Source organism: Sander vitreus, chromosome 15, assembly GCF_031162955.1.
Source record: "Sander vitreus isolate 19-12246 chromosome 15, sanVit1, whole genome shotgun sequence".
Taxonomy (NCBI): Eukaryota; Metazoa; Chordata; class Actinopteri; order Perciformes; family Percidae; genus Sander; species Sander vitreus.
In genome coordinates this window covers 9,193,656-9,209,599 of record NC_135869.1, presented here as the reverse complement: position 1 = coordinate 9,209,599, position 15,944 = coordinate 9,193,656, and the positions used below count along the sequence as shown (strand labels likewise).

At 39.1% G+C, this 15,944-nt stretch overlaps 1 protein-coding gene across 1 annotated transcript; it reads left to right on the top strand.

The window, feature by feature from the left end:
- Positions 1-7,612: 7,612 nt before the first annotated feature.
- Positions 7,613-13,186, top strand: tmem238l (transmembrane protein 238 like). Its single transcript, XM_078268852.1, has one exon. It carries the CDS (start codon positions 7,723-7,725, stop codon positions 8,203-8,205), a length of 483 nt encoding a protein of 160 aa, XP_078124978.1. The 5' UTR covers positions 7,613-7,722; the 3' UTR covers positions 8,206-13,186.
- Positions 13,187-15,944: the final 2,758 nt, after the last annotated feature.

Genomic DNA, 15,944 nt, shown 5'->3' with positions numbered 1-15,944 from the left:
AAGGGCAAGTGGAAACACTCACAAAGTATTAACTTTCACGGTCCTGCACTATGGCCAGAGGCCTTTGGACTTTTTGTTATTTATGTAACTATTTTAGACCATGTGACAGTATTTCTTTAGTTTCTTGAGGTTTTGAGTTTTCTGTGCTTGTGCTTACCTTATGTGTCCCTGTAGCCTTGCCCTGCACGTCTTCCCTTGTACACCTTCCCCTTGTTTTGTGTCTGGCCAGCCTGCCTTTGTGTTGTATTGTTACCACTGTCATGATCCTGGGTTTTGTTAAGTTTCCTGTTATATTTTGTAGTCTCTGTTCCTGCCTTGTGTGTTCCTAGTTACTACCCTCACTGCCTTGTGGATTTAGTCTGTGTGCTCCCTTTGTCTAGTGTCAGATTGCCATCTCTCTCTGTGTAATCTCTTTCTTGTGGCTTTGCTTTTCTAGTGTTTCCAATGTTGGATTGTCTGATAGATCTTCTAGTTACTGTTGCATGATTACCTGCCTGCCTCAGGATACCTTCTGTTGAAGCTATTTTGTTGTTAATAAATCTTGAAGTTCTTTCTGCTACCTCCTCATATCTACAGTCTGCATTTTGGGTCCAAATCTGATATTTCCAAATCATGAAAGTAACCTTTGGAAAAACTGACAAACCAATGGTATTGAGCAGAGTAAACGTATCAGTGTTTTCCTCTTAGAGTTATAGTTTGAGGGCTAAAAGAGAACTATGAATATCACACATTTCCATGGGTCAAAGAACCTTTATGCTACAGTTGATTGCAAGATTTTCCCCCTGGGATTACGCAACAAAAAAGCTGTAAATATGCAAAGCAGATTAATTAGTTTCTCAAAGTCACCTGTACAGAAAAGGGCTCCATGCGTTAATATGTGATTTGTCTGCAGACGGGTGAATATCTGCAGATGAGTTGCTACACAGATTGTATTGATATTTGCTCAGGAGTTAACGAGGCTCTGTGCGAGGCTTCATTTGGCCAAAAAGTATTTCTGTTTAATCCACCGCCTCGAAAAACTGCAAGGGTTGGAGTTGTTAGAGCATCTTAGTTCTGGTGGCTTTAACCGAAGGGTGTGCTCACTGCACCTCAAAGTCCACAGTTCATTTGAATCCGGTCTTAAACCCCTGCCAACCCAACAAACTCAGCATACCGACTCAAGACGAGGCTTATTAGCCCTAATCCCTGGCACCCCTCTGTGTTTGTATTATCAAATAGGATTAGACTGATACGTGTATGTCCGTTTACCAATATATTGGCTCAACTTTTAACTTTATAACTCCGACAAGTCAAATAATCCACCTGTGATGTAAAAGCTTCTCTTTGAATACATCTGTACAACATGCAACTGCATTTTAATTGACTTTGCGCATAGTTTTTACATTTCTAACAGTATTATTTAAAAAATGAATTCTTTTCTTAAAGACTTAATGTATGTTAGACTTTGTCCTGACCATTTAGTAGATGATAATGGATAGTGAAGTGAATAAATGAGCATGAAATATCAACAATGAGATGGCTTCAAAAATATCAATATTAGCATCAGTCTTCTTATTAGGGCAGCAATAACATTTTTGTTTTCATTATTGATTAATCTACAGATTGTTTTCACAATCATTTAATTCATCTTTTGGTCACTTAAACTATATGTATCAGTCAAAGTTTCCTAAAGCACAATGTTTAGTCATGAAAGTGTTTGCTTTTGCCTGAATAACAAGTCCAAAAGCAAAAAATGATTCAATTTATAATCACAGACAGAAGACAGAAAAGCATCAAATCCTCATAATTGAGTAGATGAAACGTGGAAATATTTGGCTTTTCACGCACCTTTGCTGTCCATCGTCTGGTCACTTATCATTGTTTGAACCCTTCTTTAAATAGCCATATCAATCAAACCTTATAGTGCATATGTCACGCTTAAGGTCCAAAATGGCATCCTGCATGTTACCAATAACGCTTCAATGTGTTTATAAGTCTTTCCCCTGATGTAACACCACATATCCTATGTCTGATCTGGATCAACACACACATTTATATGGAGTTCTGCAGCTCCACCTCATCCTTTAGTGGGTTTACTCAGCAGTGTTAAATACCCTCAGATGACTATGATCAAGTGAATGGGATACAACCCACTTAAATGGATCATTAAAGAGAATTAGGCACATCATAATCGCAAGATACTGCAGCACATTACATGGAATGGTTAATTAATTTCTCACGTGGATGTAAAATAAAAGGCTTTAATCCATGAGGCACGGCAGAATGAACTGAAGTCTATGGTGATTACAAAAATACTGAATTAACAGATTAATGAACTAATCTGGAAGTATTTCACCAAAAGATAATGATACAATTTAACTGAATTCAATCGTTTGCCCACACACCAAAACACATGCTGGTACTGCCCTCTGTTGGATTGAGTGACTCTTCGCAAGAAATGACTATGGTTTTCATCATATCAGTGTTGCACCACAGGCAGAAGTACTCAGATCTTTTACTTAAGTAGAAGTAGTAATACTACAATGTAGAATACTCAGTTACAAGTAACAACCCTACATTCAAAATCTTATTCAAGTGAAAGTACAAAAGTATTAGCATCAAAATTTACTTACAAAAAGGCAAAGTACTCATTATGCAGAAGGGCCCATTTCAGAAAGTATATTAGCCTATATTATTGGATTATAATTATTGATGCATTAATGTGTGCTGGTAAAGGTGGAGCTAATTTAATTAGTTTATATACTGCTGGGTCACTTAACCCATAATAATACATCATAATTGTATTAGTTGTATTATTAATCTATCTGAATCTGCAAAGTAACCTAAGCTGTCATACAAATATATTGGAGTAAAAAGTAAAATATTTGCAATGCAATGGAGTAGAAGTAGCATAAAATGAAAATATTCAAGTAAATGCAAAATTGTACTTAAGTATGCCACGGTACTTAACGTATGTATGTAATGTATTTATAGTTACAGTCCACCACTGACCACAGGATGGTACAGTGGTGAATTTTAAACATATACTGCAGTAAGGTAATGAGTTCATGCAGGATCTTGAGTGTTTACTAAGTAAGTACAAGACTGGAAGTGCTGACGGGCCGAGTGTAATTGTGTTAAAGGGTGAGATCATTTTCAGATCAATGGCGACATACTGACACTTGTGTCTTCCCTAAAGAGCACACAAAGCAACACAAGACACAAATGTAATATCAGGGCTGTTTAATGGAAGCAGGAGTGTCACGTTGCAGAAACATCCCTCTTGTGTTCCCACCCTGTGAATCTGAAGCAGGACATTTTAGAAGCTGAATAATAAAATACAATTTGACCAAAATTCTATATGACTTCCTTCACTTTCTGAGGGTTAATTATGCTGCGCGCATTTCATTGATCTCATGTTCAGCGGACAAAACTACAACTTGCAGATAATTGCTCCGGGGTACTTTGGGATCAATACTGTTCCAACATATCAGGCTGTATTGGAAAGTCTCTGTATGGGTGATTGCTTACTACATCAATCCGGCTATAACAGAGAGCCATTTCCTAGTTGCTGCCCTGCCCTGCTCCTCTTTGTGTGGAAGAGTATCAGCCAATTGAGGCAGATATTTTCCTCTCGTTGTCCCGTCCTTTCAGGCATTTTTTAAACAAAAGGCAACACCCGAGCTGTTGGTAGAAGTTTTTTGAAAATCATTTCACAGGCCAATGAAGGCTTCAGCCTGAGTGGTTTGGGCTGTTTGGTTATCCTCTGGGGACAGCTCATCGACAAGCTCCTCGCCATGGATGCAACATCAGGAGTGAGCGATGGTAGATGATGGTAAGGGAATGGTGGTGGTCACAGGATTTTCTTGAGGAGGTGGAGATAGCAAAGGAGGGTGGGTAGATGGTTGTTTAGTGGGAATCTGTAGCACTGCATTTGAGTGGTTTCTCTGTTCGCACGGTGGGCGGAAATCTTTGTCAGCGTCTCTTTCAGATTTCTGGATGTTTTCTGATGGTTACATGTAAACATATTGATTCTCTTGAAAAATACAGACAGAAACTTGATCCAGATTCGGAGGTGGGTGTTTGTCTACTTGTTTACTTCTATTTGTCTGGTTTGAATGGTTTTCTAGAGGACGTAGCAGCAATTTCTGTTGGAGCTAGGTGCTTCAGAAAAACTAACAAATGCAGCCCTTACTTTATCAGATAGAAAATGTGTTATTCCATAATGCTGATTTGAGGGGAAAAGTCCCCATTTAAAAACGTTAATTTGGAAATATGTTTTGTCCTTTTAACATCAGTATGACTAAAGTGTTAAAAATGGTCTTCCTGACCACAGTTTTGCACTTTTTGTGACATATTTCACTCTATTTACAGAAAAGGATTTTATCCATTAGTACTTTCTGGATTAGAAATAGAGACCTCAGAGAGGCATGTCTTCTCTGATAGATTATTATTCCACGTTGTTTCCACAGAGTCATCCCAGAGGCCATGCACGGCAGCCCAGAGAACATCCCTCTGGGAGAGTGCACCCTCTCCCAGTCCAGGGACCAGCTGACGCCCCCGAGCCGCACAGAGAGCACCGTGTTCAGCCTGTCCCGCAGCGAGTCCCTCTGGACCGCAGAGACCCCTCGCAGCAAGTGTGAAGAATTCTGGTTTGCCATCCACCTCATGTCCACCGGGGGCAGCTTCCTGGCATGCGGCATCATCATCAGCGGCCTGTACTTCGCGGGCCACTGCAGGAAGTGGACCAACATCCTGGGACCGGCCCTGGTGTCCATTGGGCTGATGGTTTTTGTGGTGGGCTTGGTACTGGTCCCTATCACCAAGGAGAACAGGCAGCAGTCAAATAAGAAGAAGCCTCTCAGCAACTACAGGCCTCCAATGTTCAACCTGTGATCACAAAAAGTAATTGTTTGGAAGTCATTTACCATGAGAAACTTTTAAGTTTTCAAAGCACACTGGATTGAAATGAACCTTTTCAGCATGGGAGTGAATTATTAAAAAGACTCTGCGTGGTGACATTTATTTTTGTTTTTACGAGGATTGGCAACACTAAGCTCTTATCTCAGTCTCAAGTGTGCATGACAACATTTGCATTTATGGCCATGGCTGTGGAAGAAGAAGGTGAGAGCACAAGGACAACAATACGCTGTATAAATTGCAATTATCCACACACAATTTAGCGAGAAGGATACTAGAAAGCAAACTGTCCTTATGAATGTTCATGAGGGTTAAGTAGACAAGGGGGATTTCCTAATGCTGTGTGGTACAGTATATGCCAATTCATGAATAATTAAAGGTTGTGAGAGCTTATAATTGTCAGTTCCCGCGGTTTACTTTGTTTCGTTGCATTCGCTGAAGTCCTGCATGTGGAAGGAGACTTTGAAGCTGCATTCATCCTCAAATATATGTAAAGAACAAACATTTGACTGCTGTGACCTGAAAGCACATTTTCATAGGATTTAAATATTATGTGGCCCAACATTTTTAATTCACCCCTTCAGACCCAGTGTCTATATTAAAATGGACAGGAAATGTTTATTGCCATTGAATATGCAATTAAAATCAGACTTTGGCCGAGCAACTAAGCAGCTTGTATTTAAAGTTAAAGCAGCTAATGTAATCAATATTTAATGGATCACATGAACTTGTGTCTCAAATTCAAATAAGCTTTATTCGCATGAATGTTAAAGTTAATGAAAGATTATTGTTGAATTAGACTACATATTGTTGGATTATTACGTTTTACACAAGAAAACAAAATAAATAATCATAATTTAGCATTTAGCAGCTAACGTGCCATATCAAAGCAGAGCTAAAAGGAGAGTTATTTGACTTACATGCATCAGTTGGACACAAACACGATGCTAAATCAATGCAAATGTTGCTCTGTATCTGCTAGATGTGTAATTAGGCAACTGTAACCTTAATATGTCAGTGTTGGTGTTTAAAGCTTGTTTCTCCTGCCCCCAAGTGGCCCAAAAAAAAAGTTAATGCAGATTTAAGTAAATGTTAGTCTATATCCACGACGTTCCACTTCTGGGATTGTTCTCGTTCTGCCGGAAATTTTGCCGGATGTCATTCTTTTCAGATGTCCGTTTTCGGATGTCCATTACCTTCCGCTTTCTTTGTGTTGGAATTCTTAACTCCGATGGATTCATGAGGACTATGGTTAACTTCTCCTCAGATCTCTGCAGGGTAAATCCAGACAGCTAGCTAGACTATCTGTCCAATCTGAGTTTTCTGTTGCAAGACTAAAAACACCTTTGAACGTACACATGTTCCACCAAAACATGTTCCTTCCCGAGTCTATTCTGCAGAGGCACCGTGGCTCCACTCCACTTCCTCCTATACGCACTTGTCTACTGTACAACAAATTGAAGGTGTTCATGAGCCTGCACAGTCTATATCAACAAACTAAACCCATCATATTCAAATTTGCAATTTGCAAAATGTGGAGAACACAAGATTATTTTTTTAAATTCAACGTCCATCCCCATGGACATCAGAATATAATAGTAATAATATTATATAATAATATATATATATAATATTAACTGTAATCTGTTTTAATGTTTCAAGTTAGCACTGTCATTTCAGTGGTAAATTGTGTTTTTTTTTTACATGAAATACAAAGATTATTTCAAGTCAATATTCAAATTCATGTTTACATGATATCAAGTTAATATTGAAAATGTGGAAAAAATGCCCCGTTTTTAGATATAGAATGTTACATAAATCAGGCTGTGAATGATATATGAACAAAGGCCGCTGTAAAAACGTTCAGAATATAGATAGGAATGAAACTGGAAGGTGTGGTGTATGTAAGTGCTACTGAAGTGGAGATTTCTGGCTCAGAGTATGAGAAAGTATGAGAATGTGAGAATGAATATGAGAAAATACTTTAAATACATGAATTGTAAAATTCCATACACTTTGCTAGACACTACAGGTAACTAACTAATATCTCCATGAAACTTTCCCATGATTACTTACATTGAGACAATTATTTTTGAAATGTGTATGTTTATTAATGCAAATGAGGCGTCATCTAAATGTAGGACAAATCTACAGAGGCAAATAGACAAAGAGTAGTAAAATAAACTATAAAATAACATACAGAGCATCCAAAATTTTTCCACTAGTCTGCAAAAAAGGGAAAACATGTAATACACAAGTTTATATAGAAACGTTGATTAAGCCTCAAATGAAAAATAAGAGAAGAAAGAAACTGAAAGAAAATATTTAAAGTGGAAAATAAAATGGTAAGCTCCCAAATAACCATCAATTAACAAATAAAGAGTGGTTTATAAGAGCCTATAGTTTTTAGCACAAACAGAATAAATGCATTCAAAACAAAAAAGGCTGAGTCATGATGAGCTGAGCTCTGTTCACCTAAATATCAATTTGAATGCCAAATGATATGTTAAAAGATCCTGCAAGTTATGTATTCTTTGCATTATGGCAGCCAGAGCATGACAGTGGACTTTAGCTTGAATTGTGGGACGGTCCGGTTATTTTTAAAGAAGGACAACACAATAATGACACGACAGTCAGGGTGTGTACACTGTACACGCTACACTGGATACCACGCCTGGGGAAATAGGCTACATTGTTTATCTTCACTTTAGGGGTGGGGCGTTTCTCTACAGGTGCGCTGCCTCAGCTCAGGTAGCCTACAAAGAATAAAGCATCACCCTCCCGTTATACAAGCTTAAAGCAAGCAGCTGTAATGTTCCCAACATGGAGCTGAAAAGGTGTATAGGAGGATGCGTGACTCCATTTCTGATCGCCTTCCTATTTGATGTCCTCGGTCTGATTCTGGTTTTCGTCGGCATATTCGCCAACGTGCGCATCGGCGACCGCTTTTACGGCGACTTCTTGATCTACTCCGGCTCTCTGATCATTTTCTTCAGCCTGGCCTTCTGGTTAATGTGGTACGTGGGGAACGTCCAGGTGTCGGAGGACGACGAGGGCGGCTTGAAGAAGAGCAGCAGTATCGTGCAGCTGGCCAGGAAACTATCCGAGAGGTTAAGCCAGAAACTGAAAGGAGAGCCACGCGTAAAATGTGTTGAGGACGGCAGCCAAGTGGGACCGCACAAGGCCAGCCGGGTGACATGGGGCCGGTCCACAGCATACCACAATAAAGGCTACGACGACTGCCTGGACTCCCCTTCTACGGAGAAGAAAGTGGAGATAGAACCTGAGGAAAAAACAGAGATGTGAACGTTCACCTGATGCCACGAATGGGTACCTTAGTATAAAAACAAATAGTTTAAAATGTGGCCATGTCTGCTGTGATACATTTCAGAAATTGGAGGTGTGCATGAGCCTGCACAGTCAATATCAACAATTAATTTATACATTTAATGTAAATTTGAACGTTTTTCTTTTATGTGGAGAACATATGTCTATCTCTATGAACATAAAATTAGGCTATGACCACTGTAATCGTTTTTAATATTTCAAGTTAGCACATTCATTTAAGTAGTACATTTTGGGTTGTGGGTAGCATACTACAATAAAGGCTATGAAGACTGCCTGGACCCCCCCCCACCCCACCCTTCTATGGAGAAGAAAGTGGAGATAGAACCAGAGGAAAAAAACAGAGATGTGAACTTCCACCTGATGCCATGAATGGGTACCTTTAGTATAAAAAAATTGTTTAAAATGTGGTCATGTCAGCTGTGATACATTTCATTATTTGCTGCAGCAGGGACTTTATGGATTATATACTGCAAATAATATTATGGGTGTGGGCAGCTTTCTCAGCCAAAACTAAATGGATAAAGAAGTGCACTCTGATATAACGTTAGAAATTATGTTCATAGGCTGTAGATCAGGGGTTTCAAACTCAAATGAAAATCACAACACGTGTATAGTTTATTGACATGCTTTTATCTAAGCAAAAAGTAAAATATCTTCCTAAATATCTTGACTGTATTACTGTATGTCTCATATAGTCTCCTCACTTACAGTTTGGTCGACATAAAGCCCATCAAAGAGTTGAGCAAATCAAGCAAAACAATGATTACATTTTCTTTAAAGCAGGCTACCAAACAGCTGACTCACAACAGCCTGTTTCAAAGCCTGAATATTCAAACTCTCTGGTTCTGTGGGAATTTCTGAGTTTCAAAGTCGGCAAATCTGACTAATTCTACTCTGGGTGTCACGTAATTGCAGTTTGAAAACAGTTTTCTGTCTTTTTGATTTGGCGAACCACTAGACAGGCCAAAATTTACTGTAAACCTAAATTGATATGCAGGCCGGATCAAGATTTGCGAGGGGCCAGGTTCGCCCCCGGGCCTTGAGTTTGACACGTGCTGTAAACTGTATAATACTGAGGTCCAAGGCACCTTAATGCACTCCCCACACCCCTCAGGACATTTGGAGCTGACACGAAAAATAAGGTCTCTACATTTCTGTAATTGTTTTCATTTTCAGTAACACTTTGTCTCATAGATCTGTAAGTTTCTTGGAAAGAGTGTGGTAGCCCACTGATAGGAAAAACACATAGAGAGTTCTCTCTATCTCAATGACTCATTTCCTATTAAGTGTTAGTGTAACCTCTTTTAGTCACCTGAGCATGCAAAAATGTGAAATTGATCCACAGACAAACATACAATGCAACACACATTCATAATTTGAATCTGTTTCCATTAACAACTATATTTGAATGACTATTTACTCGGTTTTAAATGGAGCAGTTGAGGAAATTCCTCTTTTCCCTTAAATTACAACCACATTTCATAGTTCTCTCTAAGAAACTTTAGAAAGTATGCACCTGAAAAAAAAAAGCATCACTACTTTTTGTATTTTATTATTTATTGAACTGTTTTGTTGTATTTTATGAATATTTGATTTCCAAACATCAATTTCCAAATGATTTCAAGGCTGGGTTACCAACCAGGTTACCAAAGTGGGCGATTGGAGCCCCAGACTCTTAAATGTCCAGGTTATTTCATTATTTGCAAATATGTCAGTTAATATAGTACTTTCCACTGAAGCACATTATAAACGTTAATGAGAAGGAACTAAAGGCAACACCTTCAGTACTACCTAAACTTGAGGTCATATTTTAAAGGAGTCCCAGGTTAAAACCTAGTTTCACAGCTTTGTTTCAGTATGTATTGTGCTTATGTGGTGCATGTAACTTAAATCATTTCTAAATACAAACCCAAACGAGAATGGGAGAAACATGGCGGTCAGCAGCTTTTTGTCAGCGCAGGGCTGGTTGATCCTAGCCTGGCTCCGCCCTCCTACGTACTTCCGCTCAATTTTCATTTTCCTTCAGTACTCCGTCTGGGTTTGCGGTATATTCTTGGGTTTTCTCCCACCAAATATTTGGCGTTCCAATCAGCGAACAGAGGGAGTGGCTGAGAACGATGACATTGAGGTCATGACGTGCGCTAGTTTGAGTTATAGTTCCGTAATGGCGGCGGAGAAAGATGCGGCCCGTTGTGGCAACGTTGCCAAATATCCAGAAGTTAAAGCCTGAGCAAGAACTATCTTTGCTGAGTTTTGTTGGTGGCCATGATGTTGTGGCCCTCCTCCCCACGGGGTTCGGGAACTGTTTGATTTTCCAGCTCGCTCCTTTAGTGGTAAAGGAGTTGGCTAAAGCTAACGCTAGCGATGCTAAGCCGATAGTTGTTGTTGTCTCCCCTCTTGTTAGCCTGGTCCTACCAGACAGTATGTAGGAGGGCGGAGCCAGGTTACCGGAGTGGCTCTGGGCAGATCCAATAGTTTTAAATTTCAACAGAGTACCTGCCTTCAAGAAAGTTAACACTTGAAATGTAGCAGAGTCTGGTAGGACCAGGCTAGGTTGATCCGGCCATGCTGCAGGAATATAATTCCTCATACTGATGCTTTTATTTAATTTTTTTTGGGATCCAAACGTATATTGATATATAATGAATCAACAAAATAGTTTGCCTTCTCAGAAAGTCTCTTTCGTCCATCCAACAAGGTGAAATGTCCCTGTGTTAATTGTCCTCCATTATTTTCAGCTTTATGTATTTTTGCCACATGTTCCAAACACATTTAACTTTATATTGTATACAAGTTGTAGCTGCTACTAAAGCCGAGTCATGTTTGCCCTTTTGATTTGCTGTCAAAGCAACATAAACACCGGTCAAACTGGTTTGTCTTAGTGGTGTAGTGTTGGTTAAACAAACCTGAAAATCCTTAACAGAGGAGTGTGTGTGACTGGGGACCCTGTGTAACATACTGCATATCCAAATAGATGTATGTAGTGTCTACTAACCTCATTTTGCGAACATTAGTCTCAGGGACTGATCCACAGATTGGAGTCCCAATAATGGCACACCTTATGCAAATGTCACGGCTCTGAACGGGTTTTATTTATTTAAACTGAAACAGCATTTAAGAATGACTCATGACAATGTTACAGTAAATAAAACATCCTTCATCTGTGCTGTGTACACCTGCTATATGACAGGCCAGACAGTGCTTTAAAGCCGTAGAGCAGAGACAAATAGTGGCAGCATGACTGGTCAAACAAGCTGCTCACTAAGAAGATTCCATTGTATGTATTTCCTCTTTGGGACAGTTGCTCTCACAATAGGTGTCTTAATCGTAGAGATGCACGAACCGTGGATTATCAAATATTTAGGGTAGGCTTGAATGCTATGTATCCACCCTTTTGTGAGATACCTGGATGTTAGCTCTGTAATATAGTGTAATGTAATTTTGTTTTCTAGATATTTTTTTCTTGGGTTTTGTTTCCTTGTTGTTTTGTTTTATACTTGTTTTATACTGAGAGTGTGTTATGTTTATTTTATTTTCCTGTATGTGTCATGAAATGAAATGTAATTTTGTCTGATTTAATATTGTCCAATTTAATGTTGTTTTGGACCCCGGGAAGACTAGCTGGTCGTCAAGGCGTCAGCTAATGGGGATCCTTATAATAAACTTAAACTAAAGGCCTAAAGAGCTGCTCCCAAGTTAAATATGAAGGGTGAATGGGGTAAATCTCTGAAGTCAAGAGGAAGCTTTAAACAATCTGACAGAAGATGCAACACACTGAATCGGCCCCAAATCACGTTCACGTTCAATTAATTATAGCAGGCTTAACGCTGTGTATGCTCACTGTCGGCTGATTATGAAGTATATGTGCATAGACAATGGGTTGATGTGTCACATTAATGGCATGAAAGTTGCAAAACTAGTCAGCCGTCCAAAGGAATGAAGATGGACTGTGGGTCTTTTCAGCTGCTGCTAATGAGCATCACAACCCATTGTTGTGGTTGGATACCAGTCTTTCCACCAAGTTGTGTGCTATGAAAGAAATTTAAGGTGTGCTTAGGTGAAACACACAATGATCCAGAAGACAGGAATCACTTTTCTGGAGAGACGTGCTCCCAATCCTGTCAGACCTTCAGCCGACAGCCACCTGTCCGTCTCACCCAGCCCCGACTATGGAGCAAAGGAAGAGCACCATCGTCTTCCTGACACTGGCTGTGGTTTTTGACATCATCGGCCTCATCCTCTTCTTCCTCGGGATCTTTGCACCTTTGAGTTTCTGGGACTTTTTTGTGCTGTCCGGACCTTTGCTGATTTTCTTCAGCCTGGTGTTCTGGATATTCTGGTACATGGGGAACCTCGTTGTGCCTGAGGAGGAGCTCAACCTGACCAAACATTACATACTGTAACTACAGTATGAGGGAAGCTGGACTGAGTCAGCGCTTGGCCAAGCTACTGAACTCCTTCAACCCAGCAACATGGTGATGGAGAGGGGACTGGCAGGACAGATTGAGGCAGAAGCTTCATCAAAAATCATGAATTTGTGAACCTGTGGCTCTCCTTGGGGTTTTGCCTCAGTGACGGATATGTGATAAGACCAAATCCGGGCACGGCCAGGAACACATTTGACTAATCCCAGGAGATAAAAAAAACAAAACTCTTTTCCATCCTTTGACTTCAGGGTGAAAACAACTTGTTATGTTGTGTATGGACAGCAGTTATTCCTGGATGTTGTTGAAGTGGAAAATGTATTTCTCAGCACTTTAATTTGGAGGAAGCTTTAAAAAAAATAAAAGCACCATCATGATACTGTAAGCCTTATTTAAGTCATTATTATCATATATGTACATTATGAGTTGTTATTTTAGTATTTTGTATGTCCATGCACATTCGTGTAAAGATGGAAAAGCTTTTGAAATAAGTGGCTAAACATGCTTTAAAATTACTTGTTGTGTTCTTTGTGAAGCCTCAATAGAAAACTGGCCGAACAGGTACTGTGGGTTATTTTAGTCAGGTCCACCCAGTGCAGAGTTCAACAGGAAGAATATGCATCACTCTCATGCAGGCAAAACAACTGAGATATGTAGCGAGAAGGAAAACCTGTTCCTTTCACAAAGCAATGAAGCTCCAGGACCTAATGTGCTAAAGGTTTTCGCCAATTAGCAGTTTTGTCCTCAAAAAAGCAAGCGCTGTGCGATCTGTGCTTCAATTTGTTAGCCACAACAGCCAGCGAGGAGAATGAAACTAATACTCCTCCTCCACGCCCAATTCTTCCCAGGCTTAATCAGCACTCAAGGCACCATTAGCTCCCTCAGACATGGGGAGTGTTATTAATGTGTCCATTTGGTTTCTGCCCCTGAGAGAGGAAATAGAGGAGAGGCGTAATGGTACTCTCTCTCTCTCTCTCTCTCTCTCTCTCTCTCTCTCTCTCTCTCTCTCTCTCTCTCTATCTTTATCTCTGCAAAGAGATGAAAACCCTGCTGCTCAGCACCTCCTCCCCCACGGGACACCGCCTTCTCTGTAGTGTTGAAATCCCCAAGTTGTCTTGATGGTATATGTCAGTATAATCTTAATCACAACTGTACTCATCATTGCACAATGCATTTCCCGTGAGAGACGCAGATTGTGAGAGGGTGTACTTTGAGAGCAATGAGAACACAAGGCTCAAATGTAGCCTACATCCTGGTTGGTTGCTGCCTAAATCGAATAACACGGCAGCATGATGAAGCATATCCTCTTTTTGTAGGTAATGCTGAGCAGATATTAGGTTGGGAATCCCAATTATGTGGTTTGAGAGAGCTTTGGCTCATAATTTATTCCCATTAGCTGTGCCACGGCGCTCACTACTCAAATGGGACTGACTGTCTGACTGTCAGTGAGTGTCTACCGCAAGTACACAGAAAATACAATAAGAAACACAGATAGAGAGAGAGAGATTTTAAAGTTTGAATATGTCAGACGGGGCTTCATTTAATAATCTTGACAAGATTTGTAGTATCATCAAATGTATCTAATGTATGTGTGAATGTATTCCCAGATAAAGATGGGTCCCATTAGGCAGTTCATATTGATATAATCTGCACTCTACAAATGCTGTTATTAATAACCAGATAAATGCTGGTACTCTTTGGCTGTGGGCAGATAAATCTGTCTTGAGGCAGGTGATGAAGTGATAATACAGTATTCATTGTTTGTGAACACTATACTTCAGCCTAAAAGCTTAAAATGGCTGCATGGTGTGTTCATGATGTCATGTTTGGAGGATTATGATGGTGCATGTCTCCCTCCAGTGGTTGGTAGAGTTGAAGTTAGAGCTTGATGTGACTGATTTCTTATGGGCCATTCAACTATCTCCTATTAGAATATGACTGAATGACAGATTTTGGACAGCATTTGCTTTTCTTATACTTTGCTTGCAATAAATTAGTTGTTACCAGTCGGTTTAAAATACAAGCAGAACTGTCTAATATGTCGGTATCAAGGCTCATATTCCTGTCCATTCAGTAGCGCAGTCATCAAATGTGTGATAGCACTGTAGTTAAGTATTTTTTTTAGGTTGAGTATTTTCATTTTATGGTACTAATACTTCTACTCCACATTTCAGAGGGAAATATTGTACTTTTTACTCCACTACATTTATCTGACAGCTGGAGTAGTCAGTTTACAAAATGTAGATTTTACAAACCAAACATATGATTATTTAAAAAAATATAATAGTGTGCTATAGATTAAACTATCCATATATATCCGTATATAAAGTAGTTAAAATGTACTCCACCTCCACCAAATGCTGCTTTTGTTCCCATAATATGATATATGTAATATATTAATATAACTCTCTGCCTAACAATTACTTTTACTTCAATCATTTTAGTAAATGTTGCTGTTAATAGGCTACTTTCGTTTTTGTTTTTTTTTTACTTAAAAGGCCTGTCCTCGAAATACTGAAAAAAAAACGTGAGCTGGGATTGCCTCCACATGGCTCACACAAACTGTTCCCCATGAGAAATACCTACGTTTTATAACAGACACATGCACTAACACACGCGTGGCCGGACCAGCTATCAAAACAAAGAACAGAGAAGCTCAGATTACAACACAGAGGAAGAGTGAGTACTCCACTATATATTTACATAGCAAATTGTTTTGCTGCTATATTAATGTTCTGAATATCGAGTACAGCCCTTTTAAGTGAAATCTTGAATGCAGGACTTTTACTAAGAGTATTTTTACTGAGCGGTATTACTATTTTTTGCTTAAGTAAAATATCTGAGTACTTTTTCTTTACCAATATATATATATATATATATATATATATATCCATTTACTTTTTTTTAGATATTTAAATCTGCCAGTCGTCCAGAATAGAATAAGATGCAATAAGAAAAAAAGGCTACGGGAATATGAATAAAATACAGAACAGGGAAAGATAACATGAGCATTTTGGTATATAGTTTATTGAAAATTACAATAATGTAGATGATATGATGACTACGTATTATACACCAATGACCAATGATGATTTTAGATACTTTACATATTTAATCTTATATCAAACTTCATCAAGTTGATGTATCTGTTTCTCGTGAAATGATCAGCAAGGATCATTGACGCACCATGTTTCATATCTTTGCAGTTGGAAAAAAATAATTCTTTATTTTCGCTCAATGCAATACAAAACTTTTGATCATTATTCTTATGTT

What these genes read in the sequence shown, in the direction of transcription:
- tmem238l (XM_078268852.1), top strand. Translation starts at nt 7,723, where the DNA reads ATGGAGCTGAAAAGGTGTATAGGAGGATGCGTGACTCCATTTCTGATC.